Source organism: Phaethon lepturus, unplaced genomic scaffold (assembly GCF_000687285.1).
Source record: "Phaethon lepturus isolate BGI_N335 unplaced genomic scaffold, ASM68728v1 scaffold42339, whole genome shotgun sequence".
In the NCBI taxonomy this organism is placed as follows: Eukaryota; Metazoa; Chordata; class Aves; order Phaethontiformes; family Phaethontidae; genus Phaethon; species Phaethon lepturus.
In genome coordinates this window covers 33,350-51,499 of record NW_010563518.1, presented here as the reverse complement: position 1 = coordinate 51,499, position 18,150 = coordinate 33,350, and the positions used below count along the sequence as shown (strand labels likewise).

General features: G+C 37.0%; 1 protein-coding gene across 1 annotated transcript in view; it reads left to right on the top strand.

Annotated features, from left to right (window-relative positions):
* Positions 1-6,130: 6,130 nt before the first annotated feature.
* The window catches only part of AVL9 (AVL9 homolog (S. cerevisiase)), a gene marked incomplete at its 5' end in the record, with an annotated part of 23,967 nt that continues 11,947 nt past the window's right edge, over positions 6,131-18,150 (top strand). The window contains 8 exons of the mRNA XM_010294590.1: positions 6,131-6,251; positions 8,500-8,585; positions 10,920-10,991; positions 11,780-11,869; positions 12,226-12,292; positions 12,965-13,005; positions 14,107-14,145; positions 18,100-18,150. The exon at positions 18,100-18,150 is cut by the window's right edge and continues 40 nt beyond it. Coding sequence (XP_010292892.1) covers positions 6,131-6,251; positions 8,500-8,585; positions 10,920-10,991; positions 11,780-11,869; positions 12,226-12,292; positions 12,965-13,005; positions 14,107-14,145; positions 18,100-18,150 — 567 coding nt within the window. The remainder of the gene's footprint in view (positions 6,252-8,499; positions 8,586-10,919; positions 10,992-11,779; positions 11,870-12,225; positions 12,293-12,964; positions 13,006-14,106; positions 14,146-18,099) is intronic.

Here is an 18,150-nt window from a genome sequence, read left to right as displayed (position 1 = left end):
AAAGAGTGTCCAAAACACATACTAGCATGACTTTGAAAATAACTACAAACGTTTCAGTGTCTCAGGTTATTTTCTCTTTTAAGGGCCTGAGAGTCAAAACTTTACTAACCTAGTCACAAGTTTTCAAATCAAACTTGAATGGTTATATTTTGCGCCTGTAACAATATGAGTGGTGTCTTGGAACTTGTGTAAGTGGCCACTCTGTAGCTTTAGTGATATGGGAACGTGAGGAAGTTCCAGTTTCAGGAACTGGAAGGATAGAAAAGGCGATGCTCTACCTCTTTGTAGTACATAGATTTCCTTTGCTGTTACTGTGTATGTGATGGATATATAAATATTTTTTTTTAAAATGTATCATACATATTCTACATACATATGCATATTTACAGAAACATATATTTCATACATAGTTCTCACACATATACATATTTATATAAATATATAACCTATTTTAAAATCTGTTGTTAGAGGTCATTATATTACTGCACAGTCATTATTGTTATATGGATGGGCTCTTCAACTTGTAAATCCTGATCTGGTGGTTCTGCCGTACAACAGTGGGGAAAGTTTGTCATTTAAATCTGATCAGGTTGTGATTTAAATAATAAATTGTTCTCAGTGCTGATAACAAGGTTCATAGATTTTTCTTTTGTCTGCATGCTGCAGTTGTTACGATGATTCAGATAAAACCATTGGTGTGCTGGTTTTCTCTGGATCTGGCTATGCTAGGACTAATATATCAAGAAAACATCTTTTAAAAATCCCTACTTTGAGTGAAGAACAAATACCATCTTATTTGAAATGAGGGATCAAGTTTTAGGTGTAATTTTAATCTGTTGAGCTTTTTTGGTCACTGCTGTTAGCACTATACTCAGTACTCAACATCCTTCTGCTTTTCTTTCTTGAATGAGAGAGGAAGAGTTGGTATCCTCAAAATGAAATGTGCTGAAATGATTTATGAAGGGAAAATGTTTTCTAAATAGGAATGTAATGAGTGGGTTTTGCTGATCTCCTTTTCTTCATTTGAAGCAATTATTCTACCCATTTGTGCAGTACAAGCAATGGTAGATATCATCAAAGCAATTGTTCAAAGAATGGCATAGGTTCCCTCCCTGTAAATTATATTTTGCAACTTACTGAAAGCATCCTTCTCTTTAACATAATGCTGTCATTCTAAATATTTCAGATTTTTTTTCTGAGATTTGAGAGTAAATCCTCTCTCCATTGAACCAATGGGAAAACTTACTTGGGTCCAGATTTTTTTAATTTCTAGCCTGAAAAGAAATATTCCAAAATACCATATTAAAGAGTAGAGCTTATATTGTGACTGTGCTGAGCAAGGTGGGGTTAATTTGTAAGTGCAGTAATCCAAACATGACAATACATGGAGTGGGGACAATGCGGAGTTTATACTGACTTGCCAGCATGTTTTAAATTATGACTGTTTAGTGTTCACTGAGGATCTCACTCTTGCAGTGATTGCTAACACTTAACACTTTTCTCAGATAAGGAAAACAACCTTACCTGAGTATAAAGTTCATCAAAAACTAACGCCAACTACCTGTCTAATGTTTGACTGTGATAATTTGGGTGGACATGGACATATATTTTCAGAAGTTCCTCTTTTATTAATGTCCTTTTTTAACCTCTCTTCTGATTATGTACTTGTAATTTAGTAGAAGACAATATCAATGCATTTTTTTAAAGAAAAACTATCATGTTTAATTCCTAAATGTAGGAAATGAAATGTATTTTTCCTTGCCTGCATTAATCTTTTCTTACTGTGAGTTAATGAATGTCTAGTAAATTTATTCTGGCTAGGAAGTCCCTTTAAAGACAAGGAACCAGAACAGATTGCCTGGACTTTTTTTTTTATTCCACAAACAAGACAGGACTGTGTATCAGTAGGTGCTTTGCATCCAAACTGTTAGATTCAGTACAAACTGCATATAAAAGGTTAGTTAATGCAGCAGAATTACAGAAAAATAAAAATGTCAGTTCCAGAAATTCAGTTGTACTTTAGGGAGTTTTTTTTAAATTGTATTTTATTTTAACTGGGAAGTCCATAACAGTTGAAATACTTTGTGTAGTGAAGAGCACAGTTACTTATTTCTCCACTAAATGACAACACAATATTCTGTATCAATTTTAGTTCTGAAATCCATCAAGAGCCATGTGCTTACAGAACAAGACAATCTGAACAGGCAGGTAGTGTTGCCATCAAAACCCCTTGACAGGCATAATCAATATTTCCAGCTATAATGAAGACACTTGGAAGAGTAAGAAATGAGTGGAGATTATAGTTCACGTTTTATGTAGTTTATTCTCAAGTCTTTGAGGAGTTCAGCTTTGAATTGGAATTTCATTTTGTTGAGGAGTCTTAATTCACTTGCGGAGACAAAAACCTGTAAAATCTGTCCGGCAGTCAGCTCTGAAAACTTGCACATATTTCTTTGTTCCTATTGATTACTGAGGTTTATTAAAATACTTCATTTCTCATATTTGTGGGCATTATTTTGTAATGCATATATGTATTAATGACAAACATGGAAATTGAAGTGCATGTTTATTCATGCACGTGCATATATGTATGATTTACATGTAATCCATTGTATTTAAATTAAAAATGAGCTCCTCTCTCTTCATTCTATGAAGAGGGAGAAAAAGAGCTGAGACGGGTCTCTTCTGTAGTCCCATCCCCCTGTAATGGTTGATCCTGGGCTTAAGGTGGAAGATGAGGGGGGAAAAAAATCAACAATTTTTTTTTTTTTTAAAGTTGCCTAACTAGGAACACTGTACTGTACAGTTTGCACATACAGGCTGAGAGAATAATTTTACTGAGGCTCCAGTTGTTCAAAAACTCAGAAGTGATAGTACTGAGATTCTCTCTACACCATTACTATCACTTCTGTACATATGCGCTGCTCAGTTTCAAGTTCTTCAAGAACTGTGGGGTTTTGGCTTTTTTTTTTTTAAACTACTAAATGTACTTCTTCTAATACTTTGGTTTTGAAATAATGGGTTTTTTTCTGTGCAAAGGATTCCTAGCTGTAATTGATGTAAGTCTCTAAATTGAGCTGTAGAAATCAAGCAGAATGTCTAGAAGATGAGGAACAGTTAGGGTGAGTTTTATCTGTGTTAACTGTCACCTGCAAGTTAGACTTAGAAATCTGAGCTGGCTCTTTTCAGAGATGATGGAAAGAAACAGATCGGTTGGATCGTCCTCTGCAGGTGTCTGTTTTCTCTGACTATACAGAACGCTTGGGAAAACTGGCTCCGAAATCGTGCTTTATGGCGTGTCGTCAGCTGACATGAACCCTACCTGCAGTAACTACTTGTGAAAAAGTTTGTCTTAACTCTTTGAAATGAAATCACTGGGGACTCTTAAGTTGGAGGAGGAGTGAAGGAAGTTCTCCAGGACATTGCATGCTGTCCTTGCTGTTGGATTGTCCTTTTTCTTTTTCCTGCTTCTTTGTTACTTCCACCCTTTCGGCTTCTGCAATATGAGGTGGTACCCCTTCAAGTAGTGATCTTTTAAACTACACAAATGTGATTCCTCCTTAGAAACCACGGTGCTTCCTACATGGATCTTCATGGGGAGAGGGAGGAATAGTATGTCAGAATGTAAATCAGGTGTATCATAAACTATATTTGTAAAACAGAATATTTAGGGCCACTTAAGCAATCTCAGTTCAGCTTTATCAGAGTTTTGTGATCTTCTCTCACTTAGACACACAAATGCATACAGAAATCTCTAAATTAGAACAAGTATTTTGGAAAGAAGCAGACTAATATAAACCAAGATTATCATCAGTGTCACTAACGCTTGTTCAGTTTGTTGAATTTGGAACATTCAGAGCCTGCAGAAATCCCTGTTGCTGGGATTATCGGATAGCAGCTGAGGTGTTGGTGGCATATTGTGAGCTAGAACAAAGTTGTTCTTCAGGAAATTTCACACTGTCAAAAGAACACAGGAGCCAGATCTCTCAGCTTTATTCTGGACTTTAAAAAGGAGCATTCCTCAGTGAATACATGCTTTTCGTATAGCTTGAATTGTCCTACCGTTGTTTTCTTAAAATATGTCTTCCAATTCATTATTTTGGTTGGAATGCAAAATACAATTGTAATTCTGTAAGTGCTTGGAAGCAATGATGTCTTAGATCCTTCCTTACAGTATTTCCCTGTCAGGAATAATGCTTTGAACGTATTCACTGAAATCTAAGGGACCCAAGGTTTCTTGATGGAAAGAAGCTCCTGCAGAGGGTGAATCCAACTCCCTCTTTGTTGCCCATGCAGTGAAATGAAATACCTGATTCAGGACGTTAGTGTAGATGTTCCTTGACTGTCTATGTTTTAAAACTTAGGAACTGTGCTTTATTTATTGCTATTGTTACTCCTGCAAGAATCCAATAATAATTCTGTAAATAGTGTTTTCAGCCAGCCAGTTTGAATCTGGACGGCATCAAATTGTATGGTACAATCCTCTTCTGTACTGCAGATATTTACATGAAGCTTCTAACGTTTTAATTTTCTTATCATCTGTGATTTGAAAAGGATAGCAGGGAATTCTCAGGATTTGTGTGTGTACTAAATGGCAGGCGGTGTTTCTGCTCCTTGCATGGATACCAATTCCAGTGTTCGTCTCTTCTTTAGAAGTCAGATGCTCTTCTGTTTTGCTTAATGGAATATTTTGTTTAAAAGGCTCTGTGGATTCTTGATAACTACAAATCAAGGTCTGGATTTCCTCCTCCTTCCCCTGCCAAAATTAATCCTTTTTCTATTGCATGTCTTTTTTTTCCCACCCCCTTGCTTAAATATTCTTTGTGGGTTACTTACCATTAGCTCAGGACTTCGGTCATTCACCAGGATTGTGTGGTGGTTTTTTTTGTGCATATTTTCAAGATCTCTTTTATAATGTGAGGAATAAGAAAACTTGAAACTGAGACAGCAAGTAGCAAGGCTGAGTTCTTGTGGCATTTTGTCGTCCTTTGTGCTTTTCCAAGTTGGCAACAGTTGTAGAAAGAGTGACACCGTGTGTTAAGGTGAAGAATTTCACTTTTCTTGATTTACTTCCCATTTCTTCTTCAGTACTCTCATCCTTTACAGTGTTTTTATTTTATCATCCATTCAATGTTAAGATTTTCTGTATGCTTGCTTTGTCATGCTTTTTCATTTTCCGTGTATACATACATGGAAAATTTCCATTTGTACATTTTACAGTTCACTAGTTTATAGCTAAATGTCCTTCAAGACAAGTTGCAATATCTTTAAACAGTTTATTTTACTGATAAATTTGTGTTTAGATTTTGTTCAGTGATTTAAGAAATGCAGGTCTGGAAAAAAATAGTTGGTGAAAGCGGCTGGAAACCCAGAAGGATCTCCATAGGAAAAGAAGAGGAAAGGATAGTACTCTGAAGATGCTGGGTATGAGGATCTGTGGTATACATGTAGTGTAGTGTAAGGAATAGAAAGGTTGTCCCTGTTTCTAGGAAAAAGAGATAAATGGCAAGTGAATGAAAAGTGAAATTGAAAGGTGAAATTGAAAAGCAGGATTTCTTGGGGAAAGGAAAAGGAGGTACTTCAGGCTGATGTGTAGAACACATTGCGGTCAAGGATTAAAAGCAGTATTTTCCTGTTAGCATAGTTTCTGAGGTTATTCAACATTCAACAGTAGGGTACAGCAGAGGCTTGCATGTGTTAGTGTTACCTAGTCATGAGCACTTGAGGGCCTGAGAAGCCAAATCTGATTTGAGGGTGTGTGTGCTCGGCAATGACCTCTGCTGACATTCCAGGCGCAGCAGTGTGCTGCTGGCTGTGTGCATACCGGGGAGAAGGTATTCAGCTGCTGGGTGATGTTTTCCACTTGAAGACCTATTTCATATTTCTCTTGAGGGCAAGGTACTAGGCTGGATGGAAGCACTCTGGAAGGCAAATCTGCTCAGGGCCTGTCAGACCACAGATGAGTCAGTGGGTGTTTTGGAGGAAGAGACAGGGAATGCTAGTAGGAAGAAAAACTGTTTCATACAGTTGCTGAAGAAAAAGTGCTAGGCTGAATCACAGAGGTTTGCTTCTTTGGTAACAGTAACATATTCTTTCTTTGTCTCCCCTCTGTGTTTGTTTGTTTGTTTAGGTTGAATTCTCTTATCCTCCCCTGAAGCCTGGAGAAGGACATGACAGCCACAGTTTACCAGAGGAATGGAAATACTTGCCATTTCTTGCCTTACCGGATGGTGCTCACAACTATCAGGAAGGTAAGGAGAGAGGAAGTTGTATGTACTACTTCTGCTGCAACCAGATGAAAAATCCTGATATCTGAACAGTTGATCAATGATTCTTTTCACTATTAGGCTTTCTGGACTTTTTGTTTAAGTTGCAAAATACATTGGCAATGACATGTTGCTTCAGAGTTTAAAGTGGAAGTAGATCATAATGGTGTACCTCCTGCATCAAGACATCAGATGTGAATAAAAGCTTAAGGGTTACATATCACTTGTGTGTAGTCCTATCACAAAACAAGGCTACCGGCTTTCTCAGAAGTTCTTTGAAGGGGGAATAAATGCTTGAATAAAACCTAATCTAGTTTTGAAGTAAGGGAAAAATGAAATTCTAAAATTCAGCTTTGTAATGTATATAGTCATTATGAATTTTTTTTCCTCCACTAATTCTCGGAATGACCTGCAAGTCGTTCAATGTCTGTAGAATGACATCTTTTGAAAAACGGCAAATGTAAAGGGCAGGAGCAGGAGCTTTAGCGTATTTGTCAGCAGAATAAATATAGAATGGTTCCTTTGCCAGGTAGTTACCAGCAAGTTTACTGCTTTTGGTTTGTTTGTTTAGTATTGCATTTATTTCTTTGTTTATTTGACAGCAGTTCAGTTCATCGCCTTGACATTTATATGCATATTCAGTTTTTTCATCTTTTTTTCTGCAGAGCAGTGAACAAGGATGTCACTTAAAACAGCAAAATCACAGAAACCCTTTTAAAGCTACTTTTAATAAGGTGTTTTTGTTTTTTTTTTAACTTGATGTACTTAGCTTCCTAATTCTCCAGCTTCCAGAGACCTCATTTGGAAGCAAAGGAAGTCATATCAAAATAATAATAATCTTCTTCCTAGCAGCAATAACAGTCTCTTTGACTCTGCTCTAGGTCATGATTTTTTGTTCAATTTCTGCGTTGTTACATACATAACAAGAAGTAAGCTACATTCAAAGCTGGGAAGATCATATGCAGCTGCACTTACCTGTTCTCTCTTGGCTCAGTACCATCCCAGCTAGTGCACAACTTTGAGCATTTTTATTGCTGCACTAAAAGATTACAAATGTGTATTTTTTGGTAAGAAAAAAACCCAAAACTCGGCAACAAAACTGATAATACATCTTTGTGTTTTGTAGGTAAGAATACACAGGAACTTGAAACAGGCACATATGTTTCAGATATAGTAAATGTGCCATAACTATTAACTTTATTAGATATCTGTTTTTGGGGTTTTACACTAATTCCCACTGATAGTTGCATTTTTGCAAAGAGGATGACATGGTACAGGAAATAGTCTTAAAGGCTTTCTAAAACCCTAGGTGATCTCCATAATATAAATTTGTTTAATGGACTAAGCTGTGTTATAAACAGTCCATCTTTCTGTCGGATTTAATGCATATGTGATTGTCTCTTCTGTTCATTTTCTTACTATGAAGCAAACAAAAAATTAATAGTTGGTTTTAACACAGATTTCTCATGTTTTGAAAGACAAACGGTTATCATGTCCTCTCCTTTACTTAGAATTTAGCAACTTTTTTTGTGGTGGTAGCATGTGTATGTGCATGTGTATATGTATGTATATATCTCAAAATATAAAAGCCTTTCTCTTGTCAGATTTTAGAGAGATTTTTTTCTTTAATGTCACTCTTGCACGGAGACAGTAATTATTTTGTGTTATACTAGGATTCACAAATCCTTTTTGTTAGCAGAGTGGTGCTGCTGCACGGATATCTACCTTGGCAGTGGTAGCAGCTACTCTAATCTTTTAACTGTATATGTCCTCCTTCGTGCTTTTTTTTTTTTTTCTCCTCCCCTGTCTTCATTGCATTTACCATCTTAATGGCATCACACTCCAAGTGTATACCTTGCCTCATAGTGCCTTCTCTTTGCTTCTCCGTACCGAATTGGGAAAGCAGCATACCTGTAGGTTTCAGTGGTGCTTCTCTGCTGTCAGTAGCTGCTTCTGGGCTTACAGGAGCTTGGTCAGGCTAAACATGAGGTGGTTGTCAGAATATCCATATTAGCACAGCTGGAGCTTCTTCCACAAAGCATCTTGCAATTTGGAAACTAATTTGGGTGCAGACATAGCTTTACAGATGACTTTTAATTTTTTTTTTTTTAAAGTCTCAGAAAACAAGTGTGCTGGTATTTTCAGCAGTAAACCTTCTATAAATAAGTGATGCTGAAAATAAAAATACTGAACTCATGTTAGTGACTTATGAAGCAGTCTTGTTTTTTTATAGATACCGTGTTTTTCCATTTGCCACCAAGAAGTGGGGAACGAACCACAGTATATGGCGTCTCTTGCTATAGGCAGATTGAAGCGAAGGTAACTTTCCAAGTTGTAAATTCTATTAATGAAATAATAGGCTAGATGCATTAACGACTCTAAAATTCAGTGACTTGTACTACACGAGCAGTGAAACTGCATGATCAGCGTACAGTAAAAATCTATGAAAATGTGCACAGTAGGTAGCTACACAGCTTGAACTATTTCTTTCCCTTATGTCAGCAGGCATATTGTGATATTTTGAAAGGTTCAAGGCAATTGAAAAATATGTTTTGCTTCTTGAGAGCTAATCCAAGCATCAGCAGCAAGTACCAAAATGAAGCTGACAGTCTGTCGGGCAGCCAAGTCATGTTTCCAGGAAGTAGGCCTCTTGGGTGGAAAAAGTTGAAATTTCTCCAGTGTATGACCATGAAGAATTTTAGAGTATTTTGTGGGATCCATGCAAGTGTAGTGATGTTTCTCCTCACCTACCTCCTTTGCCAAAAGTACACTTGCAGAATAGACCAGAATCTTCCCATTTGTTGTAGCTGCTTACCGAACTTTCAGTGGTAAAGCTGAAAAGTTAATGAGAGCTACAGTGTGCACCTGATCACACTGAGGAAATTATGTACTTAATCAACTAGAATCTGCCCATATTTTCAGAAGTAGTAATGCTAGTGTGATCTGTGCACTTAAAATTGAAAAGCTATTACAAACTTTTAAAAAAACTACTCCCTTTTCCAGTGGAATGCCATGCGGGTTTGGGTTTTGAATGAGTCTTGTATTCAGAATATGTAAATTATGTGCTCTGTTTAGTGTTAATCATACCTTGACTATATTTCAAGTTCCTGTTTATGCTACAGGAGAAATTTTACACATGCGGATTTTAATTCTGTTTCTTTGAACTAAATGCATGTTTATTTTAGTTCACTTGTTATCTTTGCAGCCAGTCTTCACTGTATTCTGTGATTAGAGTCTTGCTCTATTTAACTACGTGTTGTGGTTTGACCCCAGCCAGCAACTAAGCACCACGCAGCTGCTTGCTCTCTCCCCTCCCTGGTGGGATGGAGGAGAGAATCAGAAGAGTAAAAGTGAGAAAACTTGTGGGTTGAAATAAAGACAGTTTTAAAAGTAAAGCAAAAGTTGCACACAAAGGCAAAGCAAAACAAGGAATTAATTCCCCACTTCCCATGGGCAGGCAGGTGTTCAGCCATCTCCAGGAAAGCAGGGCTCCATCACACGTAACAGTTACCTGGGAAGACAAACACCATCACTCTGAAGGTGTGTCATACCCCCCCTTCCTTCTTCTTCCCCCCAGCTTTATATGCTGAACATGATGTCATATGGCATGGAATATCCCTTCGGTCAGTTGGGGTCAGCTGTTCCAGCTGTGTCCCCTCCCAACTTCTCGTGTACCTCCAGCCTGCTCACTGGTGGGGTGGGGTGAGAAGCAGAAGAGGCACTGACTCTGTGTAAGCACTGCTCAGCAGTAACTAAAACATCCCTGTGTTATCAACACTGTTTTCAGCACAAATCCAAAACACAGCCCCATACTAGCTACTATGAAGAAAATGAACTCTATCTTAGCCAAAACCAGCACGCTATGCAATAACTTGGCTTCATTGTGCTTTTGATTCCAGTTTATGCTGTTTAGTAACCAATTAAGAAAATAAATAGATGTTTAAAATGAGCTCATTGGAACAAGTAAAATATAGAACAATGTGTTTCATATAACAGCTCTAGCACTCCGTCCATCTGTCCTTTTTGATGTGTGGGCTGCAGTCTGCACACTTGCTGTTTTGTACAATTAAGTGAATCACTTGCCTGTATTTTTGCCCCCACCCTTTCTAGGTCTGCTGCTAACTGCTGGGACCATTTGATCTGACTTAGAATGTAGTTGATTCTGCAGATGATACCTCTTTTATTTTATGGGTGGCTCAAAGAAAATCCTCAAGTATAAAGCAAACAATTTCTAGGCAAAGACTTTTGCAACATGGTCCGTTTTCACAAATAGTGTTAGAGAAGAGCGAGTGATGTGTTGTGGCTTCTCTTCTGTTGCATTACCCTGAGTTATAATGCCATTGCCTTGTCCAGGGCTATTGCCTTTTTCTTATGCTAGTGTCTTTTAAACAGTCCTCTGCCTGTCATCACAGCTGTATTTGGATCTTTGCTGTGCACAGTGAGATGGGAACACAACTCTGACATATCAGTGTTATGACCATTTTTACTAGGTAAGGGCATACTGTTACATGGTTTGGATATTCCACTATTGAAGGCAGTCAGTTTTAGGATTTTGTTTAAATAGGGGGGTGGTAATGCGGCACCTAGACCTATGAAAGAATTCTTCTTTAAATTGTGTGTGGGAAAAAATACTGTAATACTTCTATTTCTTAGGCATTAAAAGTACGGCAAGCAGATATCACCCGAGAAACAGTACAGAAAAGTGTCTGTGTTCTCAGTCAGCTGGTAAGAATGTTTGTTTTAACTCTCAAAGCACTTTCAAATAACATATTAAAAATTACTTGTTTTCTGTATTTTTACTTGGAACTCTTGGCTCCAAAGATCTCTGTCTAAATCATTGCAGAGGGTAACAAAATACTGAAGTAAAACTGAATTGGAAGGCTATGGCATTTGAGGGAGCAGCCTTGAATTGGTATCTCCTTGTAAGAGTAATTGTAAAAGTGTCTGCCTGTTGTCAGGGGACGGGTTACCTATTTGCACTTTGATTATTCTTAAGTGCTACTAACTTCATGTAGTAGGATTCAGGGGTTTGGCCATTATAATAACTGGAGAGAGTGGCTATTGACAGCTATGAATGAGGTTTTAAGATAGTCACACATATAGCATACTCTTGTTTTGAAGGAACATCTTTTTATTTCTACCTATTTAGCAACAGCCTGGTCGATAGGCAGGGAACAGAAATTCTTTCTGTGCTTAAAGCTGAAGAAAGAACTACTACTGGAGCTGCACAAGCAGTGCTAAAGCAGGAAAGCACTTTTCCAGAAAGATGTTCAGTTAATGGTATGGTATGTGCAAATGGAAAGCAAATAGAATTATCATAATTTAAAATGAGCACAGGAGAAAGATGCTGCTAACTTGCAGCATCTAAGGAGTGCCCCTCCATGAACTCTATGTGTGATAATGTGTCTATATTGCAAGATAAGAACAGGAGAAGATTAAAGTTCAAAATGAGTGACTAAGTAAATTTTATTCACTTGCTTTTGTGTTTTTTGTTTGTCTTTTTTTTTTGCAAGCCTTTGTATGGGTTACTTCAGGCAAAGCTGCAACTCATTACACATGCGTATTTTGAAGAAAAAGACTTCTCACAAATTTCAATCCTAAAGGTAGGATTACCTAGCCACACAGAAAAAAACTTTCTGTGTATGGCTGTGGACTTTAGTGTTTTAAATATTCCATTCACATATGTCATTCACTTATTCAGCTCTTGTAATAACTTAAAGTGAACTAAATGAACTACCCTAATCTGACAGAGGGTCAACTTCCTGATTTGTAATGAAATACAAGAATGAGTGCTATTGTCAGCCTGTATCTCCGTTGACTCCATTATTAAAATTTTATTTTCTTTATGGATTAAGATGTTGAAAACTTTGAATGAGTGAATTTTATTTTTCTGGATTTTGTGGGACCATGTGCCATTAATGGCTTCTGGGGTTTTTTGCCTTTGCTCTAACTTTTACAGGAACTTTATGATCATATGAATAACTCCTTGGGCAGTACTTTCATAGAAGGGTCACAAGTTTATCTTGGTAAGTGACCTTTTTTGTACAAGCAGCAGAGATAATGTTATGCTAATCAACATGTTCCCTTCCTGAGCTAATTTGTTTATGTTCATTAACAGATTAAGCACCAGAAGTCTGTGTGCCTGCACAGTATTCTGTTACGTGTTTCTTTATTAATGGATTTAAATAAATGTCAAATAAACGTAGTGTTGCTTTCGTAACAGGAAGGCCTAATAGTTGTTGGTTGAAAGCCATGTTACCTCTTGACCCTAACAGTCTGACAAGCACCTGCTTGGCAGCTTTTGGGAAACAGTATCATCTTAATTTTTAGCTGGAGCTATTTGATGGTTTGGGGTGCTTAAGCTTTCATCTACCCATTATTTGGGATACCTCTGACTCTTTCCTGTGTTTCCTGAATGTACAGTGTAGTATTTACTTCAGTGTTTCCATAATACTGTGGGGCAGCCAACAGGAGTTACTCAGAGTGTGACTTCATGTTATTATTGTTTACATCGTAGACTTAACTCTTGCTCCTGCTCAAAAGAAAGAATTTGGTATGAGTTCTGCTATTGAAATAACCAGGTTCACATAGAATACATAATGGATGTCCCCCTCCCCCTGCAAAATGGTGACAAGGAGTGAGTTAATATCTCTACTAGCTATTGAACTGTAATAATTGCTCCCTTTTTGGTATCTCAGGTCTGTCTCCTCGGGATCTTGTTCTTCACTTTAGACACAAGGTAGGCATTCTCTGCCTTCTCTTATTTTGTGGAGTAAAATGCTTTGTGAGGAACTAAAAGCCAAACATGTCTGGACATACCTGAGCTAGGAGTAAGAAGACTGTTTCCTAAGTCCTTCTGGTTTCCTGATTTCCCTTCCCCTTCTGCCTTTATAACTTCAGTGAAAGTAAGTTCCAGATGGAGAAGTTTTGTCTGTCTGCTGAATTCCCTGGAGATTTCCAGGTTTGTGTGACATTTCTTTAGTTCTGTCCCAAAGTGCAAGTGGTATTTCAATTATGGTCTTGTTTCTATTTCCTGCTTCTTGTCAGATGAATGCGATAGAAGATTATTGCTAAAGTCCATGCAGACACAAGTTGGAGCATTTTTCCCTGTATCTTGTAAATTTGGCAGCTCCTGCCATCATAGAACCTGAGGGGATTTGCACCTCTTTCCTAAAGACTATTGAAAATGAATGTGTATCCTATAGCTAAGGTACAAATAGCATTTAGAATCTTTTATTAACTGAGAGGCATCAAGAGGCATCAACTCCAGAATCTGAATTTCATGGTGTATTTGCACCTGCTCAGTAGATTTTTGGGCTAGAACTCTTTTTTTTTTTTTTTTAAACTTCAAATGTCTGCCAGTCATGCCCCAGCAGCGTCTGTGTTTTTCTTTGAGTGTAGACAGTCTGAGCAGCCACTTCTGATCTAGATGCCTCACCTGTAGATTGCCTAAAAGTAGGTGAGGTGAATGCTATTCTTGATATTTTGCTGAATTGTTTTTTGTATTTGTGTGGAGGAACTAGTTTATGTTTATGTGATTTACTGTTTTTTTTAAAATTCTGGAATTATACAACATGTTCTTTGTTATAAATAAGCTTTGTGTTCAAATTACACAATTCTTGTTTGTGCAAGTTTTTCTTTGTGCATTTCAAATGCTTTTTTAAAGAGTGATAAGGTAGAGAAGGAGTATTGGAACACTGGTTTTCACTGGTCAAATACATTTGATCATTTGACAGTTATGCAGTGATTAACGTGAAATCTTGAATAAGAGGTTATGCTTGCACAGTATTTTTGATATGGCACTAGTTTACTCACTGTTTTTCCTTTTTGTGTTTTTCAGGTCTTGATCCTTTTTAAATTGATTCTTCTGGAGAAAAAGGTAATGTTTTGTAGGCTGAGGCAGGTAATTGAAATAGAAATGCAGGTGTTAAATTTTCTTCATATGAAGTTATGTAGAATATAATCGTGAAAAACAAATTAAAGTAAAATAAAAGTATTTGAAGTAATATCAACAATTTTGCATCCATATATAAATTGGGAAATTACGCTCAAAGTAACTGCTGTGTTACTGTGACATACAAATTTGCCTCCACTCCATCCAAACTCTACCTTATTAATAGCTATCCCAGCCAAAGTAAGTAAAATGTGATTAAATGTGAGTGGAGAAGCTTAACATATAAGAGATAGGAAAGGATAGACGTAATGCAAATAGGTACCCGCATGAAGGAAGGAAATTTTTCTGATAGAAAATTCTGGTACCTAAAAGGGAGCGTACAGCTTTACAGGATACGAGTAAGTAGAACTTCTACTTTGGACTTTAAATAAGCATACCAAAGGAAATTCAGTGCACCTGAATTGCATGGATACCTGCAGGAGGCAATCTAAAGAGCCGTATCTGTTAGGTCAGGCTGAAGTCACATAATAAATTGGTAAAAACTGTTGAATTCTAGGCTCAGTGTTTTCTTTGGACTACCTTACTGCCCCAGAAGCAATGTTATCTTAGCAATTTAAGTGGAATATGCAAAATGTACAAGCAAATGTGAAATAGTAGATACATTTGTTTTCTGCTTCTGTGTATATATTAATACCCTGGAACAAGAACTTTCAGTGAAATTACTGTAAGCTCCCAGACACATTTATGCAGACTTTTTTTGGTTTGTTTTGCTTTTTTAAAATTTTTGGTTAAAGTTCTGTTTCGGTTTCCCAAGCTTCACTTTTTCTTCACTGAACCTGCTGTGCTAAAACCCAGCTGCTTCAGAGTGCTGAGAAGGAGCATTAGAATTTCCTATTAGCTGCAACTGGAAAGTCACTAGGACTTAATCTGTCAGATATCAAAACAGTTGTGGTTTTTTTTTAATTCTATATGCAAAGCCTAGGTATCTTTTGAGAGGCAATAAATACGACTTGTAAAAATAGAAGTGGATATTAGGAAAAATTTCTTCACCAAGAGGGTGGTCAAGCATTGGAACAGGCTGCCCAGGGAGGTGGTGGAGTCGCCATCTCTGGAAGTGTTCAAAAAACATGTGGATGTGGCACTTCAGAACATGGTTTAGGGGACATGGTGGCACTGGATTAATGATTGGACTTGATCTTGAAAGTCCTTTCCAACCTTTGTGATTCTGTGAAGTAGCAGCTTCTCCAAAGCTTTTGCACTTGTGGCTTAATTCTGTAAGTTAGGTATACTTGACAGTTCTAATTATTTATTGATGAGAATAAATGCCGTTTCTGTATTAAAGAGCCATATGCTAAAGGCTGCTATATCAAAGGCTATGCAAAAGGTATGCTCGAGAAAATAGGAGTACACATGTAGAAGTGTATGTAATCAAGACTTGATATGCAGGCTTTTTCCGCAAAAGAACTTAATATGTTCTGAAAGTCTACAGTTATTTATTTGTTTGTTTATTTTAGTTTTTCTTTTTAAAAACCGTAAGTGGAAAAAATATTTTCCAGTTAAGATTTTGTAACATTTTATCTACTGATCTATTTAAAAACTTCTGATAGCATTTCATCAGGTCAGTTCAGCATTTGGATATAAATAAACAAAATACTTTATTGAGCTACAGTTCTTTTCTGAAGCTGTTCAAACCACAAGACATAAATGCATAGGAAGAGGAAAGAGGAAGGGTTTCCCAAGCATGTTCATGTGACTCAATCATATGAAATTGTTTTGAAAATAACTGGATGCTTATTGGATAAACCTGCAGGTTGCTTTGTTGTTTTTTTTTCCTAAGCTCAAACAAGAAGACAGCACTTGCAATTTCAAAAGGAAGAGTTATGGCTTTCTGGCACTGCCTGTTTTGTGGCAGATGTTAAGGTTCCAGAATAACTGCGGGAATGTGTATGTTCAAAGACCTTAAATATAATATGCAAGAAGCCACTAGTAATGCCAATTTTCCTGAGCTGAAAAATGTCTGAATGCCATGGACCGATTTCCTTTAATCCTTAGCAATTTGGTTGATGCCTTTCCTCAGGCTAAAGGAATTTTTTTTTTCACCTCTCAGCTGTTATTAGGCTGGAAGACTACTTCCAGATGGTGATCGTTTGACTTTCTGCTGCCAGGACCACCCAGTTTGCTGATGTAAATGTTGTAGGCCATATAATGGGGTTGTGAGGGGTAAGGAAGTGTGCACCCATATAGATGGAAAGATGGCACGGGGACTTGGTGGAACAAATATAGAAAAGTACTTGGCTGAAGTAAGCGGTATACCCAAACAAAAACCTAGACTAGAATAGATTTCTTGAAAACAAGGGACTTCTTTATAGACTTAATTTTTTCTGTAGGCTTAAAAATAAGTTTGGCTAGGAATTCATGCTATCTGAGAATCTAAACCTGTACGGTTATTGTAGGGTTTCTGTTGTAGTTCATTGCTATTATATTATGCATCTTTCATGCATGCATGCAATATAGAGCAGCATCTTAAAAGAAGTTAGACTTCTTCATTCCCACTGGAGTCAGATGAAATTCTTTCCTAGATGAGCCACTTGTTCTTCTCATTGTGCTTTTTCTGTGGCTGTTGCAGTTTGAATTCACCTATCTTGAACATAGAAAAAAGAAAATTGTGCAAGACAATATACATAGTCTATTCCTAGCTGAGGTACCATTAAACATTGTTTGGTATGCATTAGGACTGTATAGGTCTTTCTCTTGGTTCCATCAATTCACTAGCTCGTAGACTTGCACATACTAGTGGAACATGAGTTACTATTCATCAGTTGCTTCTAAAGTGTCTTCCTAGCTTACAGCTTTTATTAAGTCTAAATCTGCAAACTTGCACTTTTAATTTCATCATATACCTGTTAAATGGGCCTGTAAAGTCATGAAGTTAGATCACTCCTTCGCATTGTTGATTCCTTGTGATGCTCATGTTTGTTTTTTTTTTTACTACTGTTGTGCTGCTTGAGGATGTAAAAATGACATTGTTAAACAAGTTGACTTTTGTGTTTTGTTGGGGTTTTTTTTATTTATTTTGGGTTGGAGTTTTTTGTTTTTATTTTTTTTTTCCTTTCCTACCCCCTGAAGGCCTGTCTTGGAGGAGCCCCAGTAGTAATATTCAGTCTGCCTTGTATTTCTTCTTTCGTTGCTAGCCTTTGACACCCCCTTTTGAATTCCTTACTAATTTACTAATCCCAGTCTCTGATTTAATTAAGGAGATTCAGTTTGCTTATGTTATGCCGAAAGTGCTTTACTGAAGTTAATATCAGTCATGTCTTTTGTTTCCAAAAATCCTTTTTTTCTTTTTTTTTTTAATCGTAGGAAGATCCTTGTAATAAATGCATGCTGCATTTGTCCTGGTTTTCATTTATCTGCATATCTTTAATATATTTTCTTAAAGAGATGTTTTTGCATAGATTTTTGTCAGAATTCTGGAATGAAGATTATTTGGCCCCTTTGATTTATAACAGAGATTTTAATGCACTACAAATGAACAAGAATTTATGCAGCATGCCAAGCACAACTTCTTTCTGTCAGCCGTTCAGTAACTGGAGCAATCTGGGAAAAAAAATCTGAAAGACTTGACAGAAAAATCCAAGTGATTGACAAATACATATTACACACCTGTGTGTATATAAAGTATATGTTTTACAGATATTATAAGATATAAGGATACAATAGACATATTTAAATATATACTTGGAACTCTTGCAAGAGCTTTTGTTGGTAAGGAGACTTCATAAAATAACATAAAAAGCAATGCCTTGAATAGTTTGCATGTGTCCTGTCCATCTTTGTCATACTTAAGTGTAATTTTATTTTTCTCATTCTCTCCTCCCTAATTCCCCTTTCCTCTCTTGCATGCTCTTTTCCCCCCACCCGCTCCCCTTCTGCCACCAGGTGCTGTTTTGTATTTCTCCAGTAAATAGATTGGTGGGAGCTCTGATGACT